This window comes from Sciurus vulgaris (genome assembly GCF_902686455.1).
Source record: "Sciurus vulgaris genome assembly, chromosome: 11".
Classification (NCBI taxonomy): Eukaryota; Metazoa; Chordata; class Mammalia; order Rodentia; family Sciuridae; genus Sciurus; species Sciurus vulgaris.
Window position 1 is genome coordinate 38,909,509 of NC_136472.1, and position 18,139 is coordinate 38,927,647.

Sequence of the window (18,139 nt, forward strand, 5' to 3'; positions counted from 1 at the left end):
GGAAATTTCTTTTATTTTTCCTTGCCAAGAAGTTTTGTCATGGAGCACATGACAATACAAATCAATTCAGTGGTTGGAGGAGCTAAACTATTTTGCTGGATAAAACTGAATTGTGAAGCTAATACTTTACAGGGAATTCTTTCAAATATACTTCTCAAACCATTTTCAGTTACATTATGCTATGTGTTCCTCACAACCAGCAAGGGAGGTAGGACATAGAGATGTTGTTATGCCCATTTGACGGATGAGGAATTAAAGACAAATTCAAAGTGAGTCACTCAAAGTCTAGAATATTTACACCTCTTTAAAATTTCCAGTCCATTGATTCGGTTGGGTACAAATGTCTTCTTCACTCAAATTGTGTAGGGTTTGGAGGTGAGTTTAGACACAAGGAAGAGTTGAGGAAAAGTGAGGCCAAAGTTAATGTATGTAAAATATACTGATGGCCTCCCTTCATGATTTACAAAAGTCTGTGACCAAAGTCAGAGAATGAAAATAATCAATTTCTAGATTTCATTGTATAACGGCTCTCACTAAAGTATAGGTCTGACCTTTGGAGACAAATTCCCCCGTATTAAAAATTTCTTCATCTTTAAAACCTGCAGAACCAAAGCAACTCAATATCTTCTAAGAGAATTTGTTTCTGGCATAATTATATTTCCTAAATATTCCTTCTCAGAAACAACCTATATTTTAGTATTAATTCTGGCTAGCATTCGGTAAGAGTTCACCTAAGAAATCAAGAGACCTTTCAATTCTCAGGACACTAACTTATTACATCAAGAAGGTCAGAGTCACTGTAATATCAATTTCACTTGAAACCAATTTTGTTTCAAAAGACTATAGAGAGGCTCATTGGTTTTCTCATCCATGCAAGTGTGTGGCATGAGCCACGTTAATAGCACCTGAGCTAAGATCATGCAATTCAATTTACAAGTATTTATTGTCTGCTGAGCAAGACCTTGTGCTAACTGGGCCTTGGTCAGAAGTCCCTTCTTAGGCCCAGCAGCAGTATTCAGTAACTGGTGTTGGGGTCAGCGGTGCCAGGGCAGTTCCAGTCTCCTAGGGTCTCAAGTGGATGTGTTCTCACCTGATATGCAAGTGAGGAATGCTCCCTCTCTTTGGCAGTATCCATAGGCATTGCCCTCTGAATACTGGCTTCTGTGTAGCACGCTAGCAGAACTGGTCATTTCCAGTGTGCAGTAGGTTCCCTTAGAAGGTCCTGCCCAGTCATACTCCTTCCTCTGGGTACTAATCCCCCCACACACCAAATTTCCCCTCAAAAGGGTCAACCCAGGGAGCCATGCTTGTATGACATGACCCTGCCTCCCAGGTCATGGCTGATTGGATAGGCAGGCACCTGACCCCAGGGAGGCTCATCCAGAGCCAGAAGAACTGGACCCATCAGATTGTTCAGAATTCACGTGAGGGGGCACAGAGATGCTAGTCAGAGTGGTGGCACTGGGAAGGAAGGAAAGGTTGAGTGGAGGGGGTCCTGGGGTGGGTTTGTCAGCTACCTATGCACTACTGAGTGAGCCACGGGAAGCACGAGATCCCAGCAGATGTGAAGAGAGAAACAGGTGAGTGAGACCATGAGAGAGTGTGAGTGCAAGAGCCAGGACAGCTGCCTCCATCCCTTGCCACCAGGAGCTGCGTTTGTTCCTATGGAATATCCCTGAATTCTCTCAGTCAACCTCATCATTTGAGCAAGTGTAAACGGGTTTCTCGTCCTTGCATGTTCCTTGACCAGAATACCTTTGAGGTCGGACTAAAGGGCAGAAGTTAAGTTCCAACACTTAGACCCACTCAGTCACTACTCCACGCTAAATTATTGTCCTTCTTCAAAGTGTTTGGTTGTACTTTGTGTGTGGTAGGAGGAATTAGCGTTCGGTTCAAGTCCTGTTCTCAAACTTTAAAAATTGCATTCATTGAACTTTGAGCACCTCTGTGCTACGCAGAAAACAATTGAAGTTCATTTATATGTAATCAGTATTCAAAATTTTGTTCCATTTCTCCAATTTCTGCCTCAAAGTTATAAAAGCATTTCTTTCAGAGGGATTTAAATTCCTTGCCCCTTCTATTCTACACGCTCTCTCTCAGGTTTTTTTTTTTTTTAAATCATATGTCTAATATCTAATGATTTCATTTCTTCCGTCTAGATTATTCAGAAACTACATGCCTTTTTGCTGGATTCTTAAAATAACAAATGCGCAAGATAACTTCTCCCAAGACTAGAGAATTAATTCTTACATAATCCACCCTTGAAGAGGCAGCTTCTTCCTCACAGGTAACAGCTGCCATCTTGTTATTGCACATGCCTCATATCACAGGTGCCAGGCCACACAATAGACCTCTGTGTTTCTGTACCAGTGGATCGTCTCCCCAGATGCGGAACACAGCATCTGCTACCTCACAATGACAAGCTGTCAGTGCACTCCTGCCTGTGTGGATCCACGGTACCAAGGGAAGATTCACCCCTGTTCAGTTCTGAACAACAGCTGAGGACACCGTTTCCTGGACAGTACTCTCTGGGGAAGGCCAAAATGCATCTCTGTTTCATGAATGCAGAACAACTTGCATCAAAACCAGTGCTGAGAAAATGTTTATTAAGCCCCAAGGGTATTGTCCTCTGTACACTATATCCAAAGTTCCTTACATACTCGACCATCTGTTTCCTTGGCAAGAACATTATGGAGTCCCTCATATGACCCTTGTCTAGTTTTCAAACTTCCAGGCACAAAGGAATGTGTCGCTGACGTTAGCGTGGAAGATGGAAGAAGGTCAGATGGTGAATCCATTAGCGTGGGTTGGATCCTCAGGCCAGTCACTCCACTTCTGCTTCCTCCTCCAAGTCACAAGGTCCACTATGGCTTCCGAGTCTGCCTGGAGGATCCCAATGAACACATGTCATTGTTGCCTCCTCTAGGCTGTCATGGAATCCTATTTTTCCCTCCATGAGGCACTTTTGACCAATCTGTCTTTTCTCAGAGTCACCTGTCCAGGCATCTGTCATCTCCATAAGGTTAGGAGACTCTTCAGAGAAGGGACCACATCTTAGTCCCAGAAAACCAACACAATGACTCTGCTTCCCCATTGGTGGGGGAACACGAACAGATTTCTTTTCAACGTAAGTTTTTCCTCTCAAATACTTGTCTTGAACCCATGGTGTCTGATCTAAGAAAGTGTTTGGTTCAGTATACTATATTTTAATTTTCTCAAACATTTCCTATGGGGACCACCTACTTCTGCAAAGGCTGCGATGATCTGTAGCTCCATCCGCTTAGCCATCTGGAGCCACACCATTGCAAACTATAGATTCATGGTCTGTATGTCAGTGGAACATCCAAAGCTCAGACACTGTCTTTTGAAACATGTACATATATTTCAATGATACTGAGGTCTTGAAATTTCATTTTTGCATACAGTATTTCCAGGCATTTACCAAGCAGACAAAGTACTGGATTAATATCATTGCACTGATGAAACATTGATATTGATAAAGCAGGACAATGTAGCTGATTTTATCAGACTCATACCATTTGCATGAAAAGGCTGAGTTTCTTTGGCTCTTTGTTCATTCAAGTGTATCAGATGCCTTTTTGGATAGCCTTAGGCATCGTGTGAATCTGTCAATAAAATCTCGCACTGTCCATAGTGTTCTGCAAGCTGACTTAGGTTTTGGACTACAACAACTGGCCATTGGTAGAAATATACCATATATACACGTGGAAATTACAAAAATACATTTTATTTATAGCTGATTTCTTTTTAAGTAACAAAAAACTAACACTATGAAAGATCAACCAGCATACTGAAAGGACGCTACCTAATATCATCCGAATAAGAGTCTTGTTTGGGGATTCCATGACGCATCATCTCTAAACATTCCAGAAAGGGCTATTTGCCATTGGGAAATAAAAACAGCTTCTTGGAAAAACCTGTGCTTTGACAGCTTGAACCTCCCATTGGAATCAGTTGTGTTCCTACTCTTCCCTCAACTTTCCTATTTCAACCTGCTTCTTTCAGTAAAGACCAAAGAAACTCATGAAGAAAATGGGAAGGTAGACTCGGAAGAGAATGGGGAAGCTGAAGCTGATGGATCATGGGTGAAGGCAGGACAGGACCTCGTTCTCCAACAGACACCAAACAAGCCCCCAACACCACACATGGCTCCCAAAGTCAGGCAGGGAGCCAAGTGCCCCCAGTTCCTCTGTAACCCACAGTCAGTAGCTGTCTTGTTTGCATGATGGGTAATCAGAGGCTGGCATTCCAGTGCTGTGGGCAAAGTCTTCCACCCAGAGGTCTAGAGGCCAACTCTCCATGCCAGGGAGGGTGACACAGAACATCCTGGTCACAAAAGGTAGGATCCCTGTCATTTTAGCAAGTGTCCTCCTGCATCCATCAACTATGGAGAACTGGTAAACTCCATACACTTAGTAAAAGGTTATTTATAGTGAAACTGTGTCAACGGATTTTCTATATTTGGAAGCTTCTATAAACAGACTGCAAAGTTACAACTCGAGTTTCTAACTAGAATCAATGACTACTTCCTTTTGTACATTCCGCAGCACATGCTGGTCATCACTGTTGAAGAGACAGATTTTCTTGTGAAAATCAACGCACCTATTATCACCCCAAAGAGAGAAGCTCTGTTCTTGTGCCACCTTCAATGCAGGCAAAGCAAAACCACCACAAATGTTTCCTTTTGTAGGACCCTAAAAGCTCTTGGCACTGATTCTCTTTCCATTAGATCCCAACTTATAGGGTACTCTATTTCCAAAATGACAACACCTTTTAAAAACTCTGTCAACACAAATCCACCATTCCTGCCCATCTTCTCTCTTTCTCCACCTTTAATTTGCAGGGGGGAAGAAAGAGTCAGGACTATTTATAGGCATAGCCACTGGTACTGATTTTCATCCAATTCATTTGACTTTGAATATGAGCCTTTAAAAGCAAAGGAGCTCAAGTTTCTTGCTGGAGTCAGTGTCTCCCTTACAGACTAGAGATGATGTTAGTGATCATGGTCATGGCTGAATGAGACAGTACAGGCTGGTGCTTAATTCACACTCCTACATTGCCTTTAACACAGAAAGAGTTAACATGCAGAGGTCACCGAAGATAGAGCTATGTTCTCCCCCTTCTGGTGATTTGTTAAAATGTAGCATTGGACAGGAATCTGTACATTAGCCAGTGACTAAGGCTCCTTAGGGAAATACACCCACGCTTCAAACATTTGGTGCAACACAGTATCACACGTATGGTCCCAAGCAGGGACATCTTGACCGCCATCAGCTGCACAAACCAAGAATCCAGCCATTCAAGAGCATCCCCTGTTTTTCAGAAGCCCTCCTGTTCACCTTTTCTGAAACTGAGGGTGAGATTCACCCGTTGTCTACGTCTCCAGGCCCCACACATTGGGCGTGAGTGACCCAAAGCCTGCTTCCGTGAAGTCTAGAAGTGCAGAGTCCCACGGGGCTAAGGCATTAGACCTGGAACTCAAACATGTCTGTCTGCTTCTTGGCCAGCTTGGCCACCTCCTCCCGGATGGCCTTCACAAGGGCTGCGGTGGAGATGTTGGTCAGGGGGGCGTCAGATGGGTCGTTCTCTGCCAGGCTCTGCTGTGAGGCCGCTGCAGAGGGCACTGGGGCCTGCTCCAGGCTGGGGTGCAGGTTGGCCGGCTGGCTGTACTGGCGAGGGAGCCTGGAGGGTGAGCTCTGTTGATACCGTGACCGGGGGTAGGCCTCGATGTACCCGGGGAGGGGGACCTGGGGAGCATGGGAGAGAAGAGAAGGGCATGGGATTAGGAGGCAGCTCACGTCACAGGACACACTTGATACTAGAAGCAGGAGTGGACTGAGGATGAGGAAGGGGTTTAAAAGAGAACAGAAAATGGGAGCCATGTACCACTGTGCGGATACAAGATCTAGAATGTTTAGAAAACAGGTGATTTGGACTCACTGAATATGTTGGTTGGATGAATTGAATAGGTGTTTTAAAACTTGCTGAAAACATCAGCAATATATCTGAGTCTACATCTGAACCTCCTGGCTTCCTTATTAATTTAAATACAATCCATCACCAGAACTATTGTATGGGAGGGAGTACACGGGTTTCTTCTTAATAATAGCTACCACCTACGGAGTCTGTGCCAATGGCTCTCCACACATTATCTCATTTAATTCTCAGAAGCAGCCCAGGAGGTAGGCCCTGTTATCCTAATTTAACAGGTGAGAACGCTGAACCAAAAGTGTTCCCCATCGAAGGTGACACAAGCCGGCAAGCCACCGAGACGTGCTTGGCACAGGTGTGTCTGGCTCCAAGGGCTGGGAATTAAACCCTGCGCTACAATGTCTTGGATCCAGGATAGGATCTAGTTTCTTTTAAAAAAAAAAAAAAATGTTCTCTTTTCAATAAAAATGAAAGACACATTTTTCTCTACTCAAATACATGGAAACTTCCAGGAATAAGGACAAGGCTTGGATGTGAAATTCAGAAGTGACTCTCCCACAGAACCAGTGCCACAGTTGGAGATGTTGTTCCAGGATAGTCCACAAAGGCCTCATGTCCCACGATGTTGGCTGGATCACTGCAGAATGAGTGACAAGGCTGCCACGGCATGGGGTGCTGTGGGGAGGGAGCATGTGTGGCAGCTCTCTGGGAGAGGCTGCAGAGGTTGGTCCACTTCCGGAAGATGAGATGGGAGAGGGAAAAGCAAGTTCAAAGGCATGGGGTGGGGAGGGGTCCTGGGAGGTCAGTGAACCCAGGGAGGCGCAGGTCCAAAAGCCACTGAATGCCAGGCCATGAGCACAAGCTTCCTGGTGCTTCTACCTAGTTTCTGCATCACTCTTCTGAGGAACACAGTCCATTCCCCCATAACAGACACGCTCGTGTGGGCACTGGGTAAAGATGGGGCCGATGGCTGCCTTAGTCTGTTTGGGTTGTTATAACAAAATCTCACAAACAGAAGTGATTATAAACAACCGAGATTATTTCTCATGGTTCTGAAGGCTGGAAAGTCTAAGAACTAGGCCCTGGCAGATTCCCCTTCTGGTGAGGGCTGCTTCCTGGGTCATAGACAACTATCTCTTCCCTATTACTTGGCAGAGGGTGAGGGAATCTCTCTTATAATTCCCTTTATACGGGCTTCACCTTTATGAGCCAATCACCTTCTGTCTCACCTCTTAATACCATCACCTTAGGGTGATAGGATTCAACTTTTGAATTTGAAGAAAGGGACACAGACATTCAGACCATAGCAATGGGGTTCGGTAATAATTCAGAAATTTTGGATAAGGAAATATATGGTAGGAAAGCAGCCCCCTCCTTCCGGGCAGATGTTCTGAAGACCCCTCCTGAGCAGGCCAGCTCCTAAGATGCATGGCTGATCCTGGCCTGGGAACCCCTGCTGGGTGTCAGACAGAGGGAGAGACTGTGCTTTAGGAAGGACCCACTGGAGGTGATGAGTTCTGGATGCAAGCAAGGGAAGAAGTCATTGGATCAATGTCTGAAGTCTGAGTTTGGGGTTTTAATTTCCCCAAAGACCTAACAAAGAAAGACAAAGGAGTAAATAGGTGTTGATGGCAGGTCTCTTTATGTAGCACTTGTAGATTTTTCTGCCTCCTAGAGGAAAACCAGAGTTGGACTGTCAGAGTCCTTGGGCCACAGGAGCTGGGAATGCACAGGGATGGTAGTTAACCAGGTACCAAGGCCAGGAGGGAGGCACATTTTGGACCTCAGCTCAAATTTTCTTGCTCTTGGGAAACTTTCCCAGCCTGATGTTAGCCCAGGAACCCCTGTTAGGTATTTCCTGCAGTTTCTCTACTGTGACAGTCATGCCTCCTGATGCTATCACCTGTCACAGGCCATGGACTTTGTGAAGGCAGGACGTGGCCTCGAGTGCTTCCTACTGCACACTAGTGGTCAGAACTACGCACAGCACACAGCAGTGGGTCTCTTGGAGCCTGGGCTCTGAGGAGCACAGTGTGGAAGTCACTGAAGGACACCTGCTGGTCAGCAGGTGTCAAACGTTTCAGGCTGAAACAGCCACATTCCCCGGCCCTCATTTCAGATTCAGCTACCTGCACAAGCTGGAGTGGAGAGTCAATGTCTGATTCCTGAGACCCCTCGTGCCAGGCATCAGGACCTGGTGCTGGTGGCTGGGATAGGCAAGGGAATCTGAGCCCACTGGAGTGGTCTCAGTAATATCCAGCAGTAGGGCAGAAGTAGGCAAGATGATAGAAGATATGGCCTGGCACCATGGCACTTTGCAGGATGAAATTCAGAGCTGGCAAATAAGACTTTTCCCGCCAGGGCGCATGGCAGACCTCACCAATTGATCACAGCAGCCTCCTACGGAATCTGGAAGCCTCCACCCAATCCTTTTTCATCTAGCATCAAGAATGAAACCTATTTGTCTACCCACATCCAGGTGACTTTATTAAAGCTGGCTTTTGGGATGAGGAAGGTCAGACTTCCAAATGAAGGAGGAGGGTGTGGTTATCCCTCCCCTAAAGCGGAATCTTTCCTAAGCTGACAACTGGTCCCTCTGAGCTTCCTGCATGATTTCTCAGGTGCTCTAAATCCCCAGTCCTGCCCAGCTTGCTCAAGGCCTGGGCACACCTCCCTGCTTTGTAGGTAGTAAGGGTTCCAAGAAAGACCATTTAGGGGGCAGCAATCATCTTCTCTTCTTTATAAGCAATCGGTAGGAAACTCGTTCTCTTTCACACTGAGTGGGATGAGCCCAAAATGATCCAGTAATCCTATCAGGAAAGTTAGGTTTCCATTTACTAGTCTGTTTCCTTCATCTCTAAGGAACCCATAACATCTGGATGTAGCTACGAGCCTAGCTAAGTTTTCTTCATCTCTAAGGAGCCCAACAGCATCTGGATATTGCCACAAGCCTAGCTAAGTTCTCATTTATAAGTGTCTTGAGAGCAAGGTCAAGGATTTGGAAAATACTTCCACCAATTCCCACAGAGCACCCAGTATTAACACTGCACATGGGCGAGTGAGCGTCAAAGTTGCAGGATTACTGCTGGCTTGTATAACTTAAACACCATCTGAAGATATAGACATTATTTTGTAGACTTTAAGACTATTTGATGGAGTCAAATAAGCTCTGAATCAATCAAATCTTAGCCAGTGATGTCAGAAAAGTAGAGGATGGAAAAAAGAAGAGAGGAGAGAGAGAGAGTGCGAGAGAGTAAAAAGGCCCCCAACAACCAAAACAGATGCCATAAAGTCCCACAGTAAGATTCACAGACTTAGCAGCAGGAATTCCCTCTAGTTCCTCTCTTAGAGCTTACTTACTCCAACTTTATAAACAATTCTAATGAGCTCAGACATGGTTCATTTGCAGAAAATAGCACATTAGGAAAAACACATTCAAGAATCTGTATTACTGCAAGTGGAGACATTGACACCAATATAAAGTGCCAGCTGGGAGCAAGATCAGGCAAAGAAAAAACCATATTGAGCCACAGTAATAACTCCCCAAATTAGGGTAGTTTGGAGATACTTGACATGGGGGCAATAATCCTACCAACCATTAGAACTCATCCTGCAAATGTTATCTTGGTGCAGTGGGGCTAACATTGGTTCATACAGGACAAATGAACCACTTTTAAAGAAGGTGGAAGAACAGTATTCATTTCAGAAATATGCAAGATGGCATACATTTTTAAGTGTTTTGGAAATCAAAGGAGTTACCTTTGGTCAACAGGAAAGTGAATGCATGTAGGTGCTGTCCTTAAAATGTCATGTCACTACAGGCAGAACAGACACCAATGCTGAGTTGAAGCCACAGGTGAAGAGTATAAACCCCAGGGAGAAGACGAGCCAGACCCTGGTGTCGAGGTGTTTCCTAACTCGAGGATGAATTCCAAACGTTGAGACTAATACCTAAAATGACCCAGAGCACCAGGGAACCACCAGGCTCAGCCTGCCTATCTCAACCATGGTAGGTGGTGTCACCCAGGGTCACACAGAAGCCCCTTGCAGGTGACTCAGAAGGCAGGTTTGGGCTTGAACACTCACAGAGCTACAGACTGTGCCATATACTCCTATTGTAATGAAGGAAGAAACCAGAGGATCAGAACATGCCAGTCTTTTGCCGGAAGTCAGGCAGGAAGTCTTAGGATTTATATACAAGGTAATTCCAGTCTTGGGTTTCTGATGCTTCATTTGATGGCCTTGGATCTAAAATTTTGTCAAATTTGACAGCTAAAAGAAACAAATTTAATGAGTGCTTTGGAGTCATACAGGTACAGGTATAAATTCTAACCTTGGCACCTTCCTTGCTGTGTTGTCACATCATCTGACTTGGTCTTAGTTTCCTCATCTGAAAAATGGGAGTAATCATGGGAATAATAATACCTACCCAATTTTTTTGAAGATTAAATAAGATACTATACACCTGACATCTAACATGGTATCTGGCCCATAGAAAATACTCAACTGATGGTAGCTATTCTTATAAAAATTCACTTGATTAAGGTCTCCCTGCTAGGAAGAGGTAGAACTTGTGGTAGAAGACAGGTGTCAAGTTCCTCTGTCAAAGGATACCCTGTCTTTCCTCACTGTCTCCTTTAAAACGACTGGCGTGGCTCTCTGGTTAGTGGGAGGGGGCTGAGATAACCAAGCTCTGGGGCTCAGCCTTTCAGTCCTGTGTCTCCTGAAAGCGTGCCAGCAGGTGAAGTTTTAGGAGGGTATCAGCAAGAGGCTCACCGAATCGGCCCACTGGCTTGGGAGCTCATTCTCTCCCGCATAGGACATCCAGGCTTGGCTCCTGTAGGATGAGGGAGGTGTCGGGATGAAGTAGCCAGTGAAGCCAGGTCTGTTGGCAGCGGGGATGGCGAACACTGCTGGCACTGTGTTACCTGGTGTGGAAGAGACAGGAGAAGAACAGATCAGGAGAGGCTGGATTCTGGGATCCAGTTCCCCAAACCAAATAAAAGAGGCCTGGTGGTCTGCTGGGTTTGAGGTCTTGTTAGATCAGATCTGAATTGAGTGGCACTTGCTATGGGTTGTAACACTGGTGCAGCTCTATCTAAGGTCCCTGGCTGAGATGTCCCCAGCTGTGATGGCCAAGGCTCTGGGGAATGGAGCAGCAGGGAAGAATGTGGGTCAGAGCAGAGGGAACCAGGCCTTCCTTCTCTGTAGGACTCTTCAAGGGTCACTGTGCAGAGGAACAGGTGAGGCAATGTTCACAGTACCTGGCCTAGACGCCAAATAGGGGCTAAAATCCAGCCCATGCCCTTTCGCCAGGCTGGCATCTGCACTTGCCTGGGGGAAGGAGAGACTTTGTGATTTCAGCCAATGCGCAAGGGCTCTGGACTTATCCCACCTTCCCATCCCTTGCAGAGGTAGTGGTGGGCCCAGCTGGCACCCATGGGCCTGCGTCTGCTCAAACTGGAGGAAGCTGGGGAATCCAGGGAGGACTCTGGCATTGGCCCTCGCTAGAGAATGAGAGGAAAACGTTCTGGGGAGGGGGCTCAGAGAGAGCAGGAGATCGCCTCCTGCAAGCCCAGCCCCTGCCACCTACAGTATGGGAGGGCATCCTCTGCTGCCACTCACAGACTTTCTAAGCTTTGATGGCCAAATTCTCCCCACTGAGCCCTTACAACTCCCGCATTCCCATCCCAACATCCCTGACCTGCTAGCAAGAGGAAATGACACCCCAGTGTCCGGGTGACTTCCTCCCAGGAGGATGTGTGTTTTGTTGTCATTTGTTTGGTTTAAGAGATTGAACCCAGGGCATCTTAACCACTGAGCCACATCCCTAGCCCTTTTAAAAAATATTTTATTTAGAGAAAGGATCTTGCTGAGTTGCTTAGGGTCTTGCTGAGGCTGAGTTTGAACTCATGATCCTCCTGCCTCAGCCTCCCAAGCCGCTGGGAGGCTGCATGTTTTTAAAGGTTCTAGAAAAAGAATGGAAAGAAATGGACTTCGCTGGTGGAGCTCCTGAGTACCGTGAATGCTTTAATAAGTGCTGGGAAGTGGATGTTTGAGATTTTAGTATACAGAGTACGGTTCCAATAAACTAGAACATCAACGAGGTCACATACAGACCTTGATGTTCCATTTGGACCTTGTTTGTCATAGTGAAAAACTGGAAACAACACTTCATGTCCATCAAGAGGGCAAGACCAGATTGTGACATATAATATACAGAACAGCATATGGCAGTTTAAATGAATGAACTAGTTGATGTGTAGGTAGGAATCTGGAGACATCTTGCAAATAATGTTGAATCAAGAAAACAAAGTGCAAAAGAAAATGTATAGCATATCAGTGATGTAAATTTTAAAATGCATGACGTGAATACATACTATTATATAGACATGTGCATTTAGCAAAAGATTAAAACCCACTATTCATGGACTGTGATTATCTTGGGGAAAGGGGAATTGAAAAGGGTGTGGACAGCTGTATGTATAATGCTGATTTACTTATTTCCTTCCCTCATTCTTTTCTCCCTTTCTTCCTTCCATACTGAGGATTGAACCTAGGCATGTCCTACCACTGAGCTACATCCACAACACTTTTTAGTTTTTGTGACAGGATTTTGTTAAATTGCTGATGTTGGCCTCCAACTTGTGATCCTCCTGCCTCAGCCTCCCCAAGTAACATGGATTACAGGTGTGCATTACTATGCCCAGCTGTAATGCTTTAAAGAAAATCCCCCACAAAACTGGAAACATGTCAACATACACCCTGATTTTAGCAAAACTCAGTATTTTGCCCAATTTCAGATCTTTTAAGAAGTAAAATCAGTAGCTCTTCTAGCCAGGGATGTGAAGTCATGAGGGGATCCAGAAATGTGGAAGCTCTGGCTCCTGAGGGTGGCAGGTGGAAGGCAGAGTGGATTTGGGGGACAGGATGGGGAGGGGTTCTGCAGTAGGAACCTCAGGCTTTCCTCCTCCCACTCACCTGAGTAATTTAAAGCCGATTGATCCAACTGTGCCACAGACACGGGGCCTCTGGACACCTGGGCAAAGGAGGCGCTGTCGTGCAGCTGGGCTGGCTCAGGCCCCGTAGACTCGGCCATTCGGGTCTTGCTGCCGATGTCTGAGGTGGACCTGGGTAGGGCAGAGGGGCTGTGTGAGCATGGGCCCCAGCCCTCAGGTGGCAGGGTACAGCATCCCTAATACCTTTGGGAGTGGGCTATGGCCTCCAAGTCCCACAGGGGTGGAATCCTGGGGACAAGATTCGCAGGAGAAGCTCAGACTTGTAGGAGCCACACAGTAACCTGAGCCAGAGTACCATTAAGATGTTCAAGGTCAGTTCTCCCCTAAGGGTGGCTTCTTGCACTGCTGGGCAGGAGAACATTTAATTTCCAGGGAAAAGAAGCAAAGCAATTAGCACTGGGTGTTAGTTGGAGATGGTCAACTTAGGAGGTGATGACGTCATTGACAGACAATGAGAAGGCTCCATTTGTGGAGCCACTAGCACAGGTGACCCAGGTCAGTGACTGCAGAGCCACATTTGCTACTACTGGCAGGAAGTGGGAAGCCCAAGACCCTGGGACCTCAGGCTGCTCTCAGGAGCAGGGACACGGCACTTTGTGAACATTATGAAGAAAAGGACCTCTCCTCGCTTTTTTGGTCTCACAGGCAACCAGAGAATCAGGCAGCCCGGAGGGGTGGACACAGACACCTCTCCATCTACTGAGGTGCTTCCCGCAGTATGACTTCTCTCCCAGGCAGCACCCTGTGCCTGAGGCAGCAGGTCACACAGAGACTTCTGACTCCCCTAAAGTTAAAACAAGAGGGAGGGAGAGGCGCTGCAGCTGGTGGCAGGCTGCCAGCCCATGGGCCACCCAGGCAGACAGAGGAGTGGCTGTCACAGTAAGAGCAGAGAAGAGCCACCACCAGGGAGGCAGCTTCTGGGTTCGCCACCTCCTCTCTAAGCCCGTTTCCCCATTTGTAAAAAGAAAGGGGTGGAAAACTTCGCTTCAAATCTTCCTTCCTGGTCTAATTCTCTGGGTTTCAATGGAGAAAAGTGACCTCCTGATGTCTGGTAAGGATGGCAGATGGTGCAAAAGGGCAAGGGAGGAGACGGTGGTGGAAAGAAGAACGAAGAAATAGATGCTGGCCATCAGCAAACCTGCCACAGATGGCTGATGTGAAGGCCCTGCAATCCAGAGCTCTTGGAGTGACAGAGAGGCCCCCTCCCCTTCCCAGGAGGGTTAGATGTGGGGGTTGCAATGATCCGATATCCAGCAGGGTGGGGGGTGGTGGCTCAGACCTCCTTCCTCTCTCTCTCTCCCTCTTCCCTCTTCCAGCCCTGGACACCCATATGCTGTTCCAGACTTCTGCTACTATTTCCAAAGCCCCATCCTAGGATAATTCCTGGGTTCTGCTCCATACACTCTTCGGAGACACCCTTCTGAGAATTCTAGATCTTTTGAAATCATGGAGGCTATTTCAGGGGCCGGAGAGGCAAGGCAACTTGCCTGGAGATACACAGCAGATCCCTGGTAGATTAGGGATCTTTTCTGGGGGTGGTTCCTATTTTTCTTCAGTATTTTCGGAGTCCAGGCCTGTGGTCCACAGATGAGTGTCACTAGTGTATTGGGGGGAAGGCTGTGGAGGGAGGGCCAGGGAAGTGACCCATAGGTACCCCGGGGTACAACTCTGGACCGCAGGATCATCCCAACTTTCCCAGTACGCATGGCTTTTTTAGTTCTTGTCCATATTTATTAAAAATGTGTGCTTCTTATTTCATTATGGAGCAAAGAAAATGTTTGACACATGCCTCATTCTGAGATATCTGAATTCATATATTTTCAGCCCACCCTCTTAGACATCAGGAATCGGGGTGGCTGCCCAGAGGCACTCCTCCCTGGCCTCTCAGGCGCCTCCCTTAAGTAGCAAAGGTGGGGCTGCTGAGCATCAAACATGGCAGCAGGAGGCCCCTGGGCTTGTAGCAGCCACTGTGGCAGCCCGTGCTGGAGTTGTTTTTAGACATTCAAGGTCAGGGCTGGGCTTGCAAGGGATGGGGCAGTTGACCTTGGTTTTCTTTTTGTTTTTGTTTTGTTTTTTGGTGCTGGGGATTGAACCCAGGGCCTTGTGCTTGCAAGGCAAGCACTCTACCAACTGAGCTATATCCCCAGCCCCTCGTTTGTTTTTGATGACAGATTTTCAAGGACTTTCTATTTAGGAAGTCCTGAGAGTTGATCCTCTGACCCCCCATGAGCCCCACTCGCTTCATGACACTCAGGGTGCCATAGATACACAGGCGTCTGGACGGGTGGAGAGCCTTGAATGGGGCAGAAGGTGAAGGAAAGTCCCTGGAGCTGCTGTCCACAGCACCGACCTTCCCCAAATACTCCAAAACAAAGCAAAGAAAGGAATGTGTTACCGCCTGAGAGAAGCAACAGCCACGGGGCCCGTCCGGGGAGGTACGGGAGGAGGGGGAGAGCCCATGACCATCTCAGGAAGCTGGGAAAACCTGTAGGCCTGTGGAAGACACAAATGGAGGGAGAACTGTTAAAATCCCGCCTCGGTCAGCACAGAGCGTCTGCTGATGTGAGGAGGAAACCAAGTTCCAAGGGCCCCACTTCCTTCCTTCCTGGCGTCTTCCCCTGCCTCTCCTGTCTCATCTCTCACCACCCTCCCCTTGCTCGGGACACTGTGGTCACGAGCGCGTCAGTGTTCTCAGAACATGCCAAGTGCTGTCCTGCCTTGGGCTTTGCTCCATGCTGTTCCTTCTACCTGGGATGCTTTTCTCCCAGTCCTTCCTTAGGAGAAGGTCTTTCATCTTGGGAAAGACTGCTCTCTGGCACTGTGCTGTTGCTTGGGTATTTATTATCTGCCACCAGCTAGACTTAACCTAAGGGTCATAAAGGAAAGACCTTTGTTGTGACATCCTTGTGCCTGGAACAGTGTCTGATATACAGCATTCAGTAAGTGTTGGATGAAGGAATATGATTTACTTTCGTATGGAAGTAGGTTTAACAGGGGAAAGCAATGGGTTTGGGCTCAGGAGGGATGTGTGGAGGTTCTGATGAAGAGATTTTATTCAGATCCATCCACAGGCAAGTCAGGTGACTTCTCTGGATTCCGGTATCCTCTTTGGAAGTGGGGACTCTGATGCTCTACTTAGAGGGTTACTAAGAACATAGGCAAGTGAGTGTATGTGCAAGGATCTTGCATTCTATAAAGTGCTGTTCAAAGATAAGGAATTGAAATCATTACCAAGTAATGACTTTTGTCCAAATGTGAGGGGATAAAAGAAAGATGGGTAGAGATGGACAGAATCAGACAGAGCCAGGCCACAGCTTCCTTTAGCAAGAGAAAAACTAGAAAATCTCTCTGGGAAGACAAAGCTTAACTAGTGCTTCTCATCCATGTCTTTCTTCAGGCATCTTGCCTACCAGATCTCTCAAAGAACAGGATGACAGGACTTTAAACCTGAAAGCATCAGTATCAAAAGCAGCAGCACTGGGAATCCACAGCGGGATTCTTTAAACTCAGTGAGGTCCTCCCCCTCCCAGCATTATGGCAGGCTACCCACGTGGAAGGGCCAAGCCAGGCAAAAGCAACGAGGCCCTGGGCAAAATGTACTTTTTAATGCAATGTGAAAATCGCAAGCTGTGAGGAAAATCCTCGACAATACCCCGGCTACCTTCTTCCCAGAACGCCTCAGCAAACTAAAACAAAACCATGCGCTGAAACCAGAGGGGGAAATAGAAAATAGTAAGCAAATATAGAAGGTGGGATTACCCAGAAGACAAGTGCCACTCTGACAATCAATTAAGAAATCAAGTCTTGGAACAGGGCAAAGTCAAGGCAGATCAACTGGAGACACTCAGGTTCAGCCTTGGTACTAAGGAGGGAGGGTGGTGAGACTCCCAGCCAGGTGGAAGCAACTCTAGGTCCTTTTTGGAGTGTCCCTAAAGTAGGTTCTCAGGATCAGCCCAGATTAAGATGAAGCAAAGAGGAGCTCAAATTCAAGACCATAAGACCAATCAGGAGAGAGAAATGAAGACAGTAGGGAAAAAATAACCAGATGTACAGAGTTTGAAGGTTCCAGATACAAAACAAAAAATAAAAGTGTAAGAAATATTTTTAAACAAATAATTGACCAGAGAGATGCTACCAGGAAAAAAACAACTTTCAGTCCAACATGGTGGCGAACACCCGTAAACCCATTGGCTCTGGAAGCTGAGGCAGGAGAATCACAAGTTCAAAGCCAGCCTCAGCAACTTAGTGAGCCCCCAAGCAACTCAGCAAGACCCTGACTCTAAATAAAATATAAAAAAGGGGCTGGGGGTGTTGCTCAGTGGTTAAAGATCCTGGGTTCAATCCTGGTACAAAAACAAAAACAAACATTTCAGAAGTGATTGCTGGGATAAAATATTAAATTAAGAGAATAGATTAACATGGCTGAAGAGAGAATTAACAAATCTGAAAACAATTTAGGAAATTACTAAAAATTAAGCACAAAGAGACAAGGAGAAAAAAAACATCAAAGATACAGAGAACGGAATGAACAGATTTAATATGCAATGAGTCGAAGTTGTGAAGGACAAATGTGGGAGAATGAAAGACAGGCAATATTTGAAGAAGCAATGGCTCGGAATTTTCCAGAACTGATCAAATAAATAAGTTAATACTTTCAGGAAGCACAAGGTATCTCAAGTAGAATAAACAAAATAAAGCAGAACACACAGCTGACTACATTGCGGGGAAGTGGTAGAATACCAACGGCCAAAAGAAGATCTTAAAAGCAGACAGAGAAAAGGCATCTCACCCACAAAGGGGTGGTGATGAGGCTGACCAATGCCTTCTCAGTTGCACTCAGGAGATATGAAAGGCAAAGAGCTCAGAGAAAATAGTTGTTAACCTTGAAGTAGATCAGCAATACCAACTTCTCGGTAGAAGAATGGGAAAAAAAAAAATCTTCCCAGATCCGGAAGCACTGACTGAATCAATATGGAGAGCTACATTACTGAGCTGCATTTCCCTCTTTTTGAGCATCAGTAAGCTACATATGCAACAGCAATATCTGGGGAACTGGATCTTGCATCTCCACTAGACAGACTGTCTGTCTCATCAGGGTATGCCTTCATTACCAAAGTGTCTTACACCTAGCAGTGCTAAATCACTGTTTTCTGAATGCTGCTGAGTGA

The 18,139-nt window shown here is 46.4% G+C and overlaps 1 protein-coding gene across 8 annotated transcripts in view; it reads right to left on the reverse strand.

Annotated features, from left to right (window-relative positions):
• Positions 1-3,728: 3,728 nt before the first annotated feature.
• The window catches only part of KIAA1549L (KIAA1549 like), a 253,214-nt gene continuing 238,803 nt past the window's right edge, over positions 3,729-18,139 (reverse strand). For all 8 annotated transcript variants that reach the window (XM_079104428.1, XM_079104427.1, XM_079104424.1 and 5 more), the window contains 4 exons: positions 15,367-15,464; positions 12,934-13,082; positions 10,729-10,880; positions 3,729-5,768 (listed from right to left, as the gene is read on the reverse strand). In XM_079104428.1, coding sequence (XP_078960554.1) covers positions 5,487-5,768; positions 10,729-10,880; positions 12,934-13,082; positions 15,367-15,464 — 681 coding nt within the window. In that variant the 3' untranslated portion in view covers positions 3,729-5,486. The remainder of the gene's footprint in view (positions 5,769-10,728; positions 10,881-12,933; positions 13,083-15,366; positions 15,465-18,139) is intronic.